This window comes from Gavialis gangeticus, unplaced genomic scaffold (genome assembly GCF_001723915.1).
Source record: "Gavialis gangeticus isolate Ggan-Ray unplaced genomic scaffold, GavGan_comp1, whole genome shotgun sequence".
Taxonomy (NCBI): domain Eukaryota; kingdom Metazoa; phylum Chordata; order Crocodylia; family Gavialidae; genus Gavialis; species Gavialis gangeticus.
In genome coordinates, this window is record NW_017729020.1 from 5,600,498 (window position 1) to 5,604,916 (window position 4,419).

At 60.5% G+C, this 4,419-nt stretch overlaps 1 protein-coding gene across 1 annotated transcript in view; it reads right to left on the reverse strand.

The window, feature by feature from the left end:
- The window catches only part of MAT2A (methionine adenosyltransferase 2A), a 13,300-nt gene extending 9,086 nt beyond the window's left edge, over positions 1–4,214 (reverse strand). Inside the window, exons 1-6 of the mRNA XM_019514402.1 lie at positions 4,070–4,214; positions 1,994–2,071; positions 1,765–1,887; positions 1,139–1,251; positions 901–1,044; positions 128–346 (exon numbers count right to left, since the gene is read on the reverse strand). Of these exons, the coding sequence (XP_019369947.1) occupies positions 128–346; positions 901–1,044; positions 1,139–1,251; positions 1,765–1,887; positions 1,994–2,071; positions 4,070–4,160 (768 nt within the window). The 5' untranslated portion in view covers positions 4,161–4,214. The remainder of the gene's footprint in view (positions 1–127; positions 347–900; positions 1,045–1,138; positions 1,252–1,764; positions 1,888–1,993; positions 2,072–4,069) is intronic.
- Between the last annotated feature and the right edge of the window lie 205 nt (positions 4,215–4,419).

The following is a 4,419-nucleotide window of genomic DNA, read 5'->3' on the forward strand; positions in this document are numbered from 1 at the left end:
TTTATCGCTTACTTCCCAGGTACCCCTGGGGCATACCAGGGGGTAGGGGCTGACAGCAAAGAAGGGCTGTGGGCTAGGCAACAAAGGAGTCTGGGCAATGCAGAGGTGGGAAGATCCAGGGCCTGACCTGGGGCCCCCCAATGACAAAGCGCCCACTGGGCTGCAGGTGGTAGATGGTGTCATCATCCAGGTAGCGGGCAGGCACCACCGCCTTGATGACCTTCTCCTTGAGGGCATCACGCATCTCATCCAGGCTCACATCCTCGTCATGCTGCACCGAGATAACAATCGTGTGCACGCGGATGGGCAGCACAGCCCCACGGTCCTGCATGTACTGCACCGTCACCTGCGGAGAGGCCATGCTGTCAGGGGTGGATGGTTGGGGCAGTAGAACTGAGGCCCACCAGGAAGAGACCCCTGGCCAATGACCAGAAGTATGTGGCTGGAACATAGAAGCAGTGCTCAGACGGCAGTGGCAACTGAGGCCCACCTAAAGGCGCCTCTGGGCTAGGGCATGGGAACACTTGGATTGCCAGGGAAATGGAAGCCTACTAGGAGACCTCAGGGGGGCAGGACTGGGACATTGCAGGGTGGGCATGGTGCAGGGCAGGAATTGAGGGGGCAGAGGACCATGGATGCCCAGAGTCCCACCTGGGAGGAAACCCCAAGCTGTCAAGGGGACAGTGTGAAGGAAGTGGGAATGGGAGGGAGGCTGAGACAGAACTCCTGGGGTCTCATTTTCTAGGGGGCATAAGGGCACTCAAACTGCTGGGGAAACTGAGGCCCACTTGGAAGAAGACCCCAGGCCATCAGGGGGTCAGATGGGGACACAGGGGGCTGGAACACTCCCCCCTCCCCAAGCATATCCCACAGTCCTCTGCACTCAGTCTGTCCTCTCACCTGGGTCTTGGAGTCAGGCCGTAGCCACGGCAAGGTGCCATTGCGCCGCAGCTCAGCCAGCTTTGCATTCAGCTTGTGGGCCAACACAATGGTAAGTGGCATGCACTCCTCTGTCTCGTCTGTGGCGTAGCCGAACATGAGGCCCTGCACAGGTGGGCGGAGCAGCAGGGTCAAGACTTCCCCTGCTGGCAGCCCCAGGCACAATGCATCCCCACTTGTCCCAAAAGCTATGGCTCACCTGGTCCCCAGCCCCAATATCCTCCTCACTGCGATCCAGGTGGACACCCTGGGCTATGTCTGGCGACTGCTGCTCCAGAGCCACCAGCACATTGCAAGTCTTGTAGTCAAAACCTAGGGGCCAAGCAGGGTGGGGTTACTGGGCTGTCTCCACAAGGCAGAAAAGGGTGGGTGGGGACCTCAGGCCAGTCAGAGGGACAGGGCTGGGACATGGGCCACCAGGTATCCAGGCCATTAGAGACACAGGGGCACTCAGCCAGGGAAACTGAGGCTTGCCTGGGAGAAGACTATAGACCATCCGGGGGATGGGAGTGGGACATGGGAGGGGGGCCTCAGTCAGCTGGGAAAATTGAGGCCCACCTAGGAGGCCCCTGGCTCTCAGGGCAACAAGGCTGGGACACAAGGGCCGGGGAGTGGGGCTTGGGCAGCCAGGGAAACAGGTCCACTTGGGAGAAGATGGCAAGCTGTCAGGGGGACGGGACAGGGATACAGAGGCACTCTGATTGCCAGGGAAACTGAGGCACACTAGAAGGAGACGCCACGTTCTTAGGAAGATGGGGCTGAGATATGGTGGGGTAGGAGGGCTCAGACAACTGGGGAAACTGAGGCCCGCCTAGACAGACGCACCCTTGGAAGAATCATCATAGCCAACGTGCTTGATGGTATCACGAACCACCTTCTGGTAATCCACCGCTGCCCGCGACGTGATCTCACCTGCCAGCAGGATCATGCCTGTCTTGGCCACTGTTTCTGAAGGGGAAAGAGAGACAAAGATCAGCCTGGCACTGCCAAAGGCAGGGAAGGTGGGGGGTCCTTCAAAGCTACCACCATCCTGACCTTCAGCCCAGGAACTCACCACATGCCACTTTTGCATCCGGGTCCTGCTTGAGGTGGGCGTCCAGCACTGCATCACTGATCTGGTCACAGATTTTATCTGAGGAAAAGCCCAGCAGCAGCCTGTTAGTATCCAAGTCTCAGCGCTGCCTGCAAGTCAGCCAAGAGCCCCCCTGTGACAGCCGTGGCCTTACACACCTCCCCCTCAAGCTCTAAGGTTATTACTGTGGAATTCACAACATCAAGGCACTGGCTTGGGTTAGAGCTTACATTTTACCCACAATAACCCACACCCCAATGCTTCTTTATTCCCCCAACTGTCCCCCTGGCTGCTCCCCGAGACAAGCCATGATCACAGTGTCAGTGCCAGCTGGGTGGGACACGTGTGGCCTGGATGAGAAGCCGCTGGCCAGCTCCCCCTCCCCAGCTTTGCAAGGCAGATTCCAGCTTTGGAACATTCTCGTGCAGCTGGAGACAGCCGGGCTGAACCTGCCCAACTAGTTTCAGCTGGTCCGTGCGCAGCTGGCTACAGCATAGAGCTGCCTCAGTCCAGAAACTCCCAGATCCTGGCTCTGCAGGAAGCACCAGGCTCCTGGGCATGGTGATCAGATGGACACTGCTTCTTCTGAGTCCACTGTAGCCACCCCACACCCTTCTGGGATCAGCAGAGGTGGATCCAGTGTGTGCTCAAACCACGGGGTCAATGGATTCCTTTTCCCCCCCCCAACAGTCCTCCGACTGGATTGGAAATTTCCTCTGGTTGGCCTGCCCATGATTGGAAGAGCTATTAGAGGTAAGGAAGGGATCAGTTCCCCACAGCTGCAGGCTGAAGAGGCAAGAGGGGAGCGTGGTTTAAACATCAAGCGGAAAAGAAGGGAATCACAATAGAGACAGGGCTGCCCAAACATGGAGCCACGGTCTGGGAGGGACTGTCTGACGTAAGGGGACTGAAGTCCTGCCAGAGGCGATAGCGAGATAATCCCAGCGCGTAATGGAAACGGAGGGAGCGGTGTCAAAGAGCCCATTGAGAAGGGCTAATCCACGAGGCTGCAAGCAGGGGAAGGGAGGAAGGCGGAGAGCTGAGGTGCCCAGAGGCAGTACCAGGGTGGGGATGGATGCACTGGCAGAGTGCAGGGGCTCTCCTCAGTCCCCCAGCCAGCCTGGTTTGGGAAATGCTTCACAATGGCTGTCTTTATGCGGGGAAGAGGCAACTGTGACTGGATGGACAGCTCTTAACCACTGCTTTCCACTATGTCCCCAGACTCAGAGCTGTAGAGAAGCATGTGGAGGGGGTGGGGAATGATAGGGGTCCTAGCCCAACGGGGCTGTGCTCCAGGCTGAGCAGCACGGGCACTCACTGCATCACGTGCGCCTGGGGTGATTCATGCCTCTCCCGGAGCTGCACACTACCATGGCGTCATCGCCTTCTGGGACCCAGCAATGCCTCTGCCCTGCATGGCCCTGGCCTCTGATCCCTACCCCACAGTCCTCTGATCCTGGCTTGTGGGGCCTCCCTGACCCCTCCCTCCCCAAATCCTGCTCCTGCCATAGCTATTGCTCTACAGTCCCGGCCCGAAGTGGACCCGACCCCCAGCCCTGCCTTTTACAGTGGTACCTGCCCCCCCCCCCAGATCCTGCTCCTGGGGCAGGCCCTGGTCCCAGAGGGGCCCCAATGCCCCCTCAATACTGGCTTTTGGGGCAGCCCTCGCCCACCTCAACCCTCCCCCTAAGGTGACACCTGCCACCCCATGGCTGCTTCGGGGGTCTCCCCACTGTTGGGCACCCAGCTACACTACTACCATTGCTTCCGTGCACAGCCCCTCCTCCCTGCGGTCGGGGCTGTCGCCCCCTCCAGTGCACAGCCCCCGCCCCGCCGAGCTCCCCCACCCCGGCCCGGGGACCACGTGCGCAGCGGCGGCCGCAATGCGGCGAGAGCCCACCCCGCGCCCGGCGACGGCGGCGCATGCGCTAAGCGGCACCCCTCTCCCCACCCGTCTACGTCACTGGGGAGCCCGCGCACAAGCTAAGGCGCATGCGCAGCGGGACGTCGGCGTTTCCCGCCGCCCAGCCCGGGGTCGCGCCCCCCCCCGAGGTTTACCTGGGTGCCCTTCCCCCACGGACTCGGAGGTGAAAAGGAAGCTGCCCTCCTCGATGAAGGCCTCATGGAAGCCGTTAAGCTGCCCGTTCATGGCGGCACCGAAAGCAGGAGGCAACAAGATCCAACACGCAGCAGTAGTCTTGGCTAAGTGAGAGCGGCACTCGCCGAGCCACCGGTATTTATATCCTCCCGGGCCCCGCCCATCGCAGGCCACCGGCCCCGCCCTCCCCAATGCACCAATCCGTGGGTGGGGGCGCTTGGAACGAACCATTTTGTTGAGGGGGGAGAGAGGCGGGGGGGTATCTAGGAGATCCCCTCCGTGTCCACACCGTCTAGTTGATGATGGCACG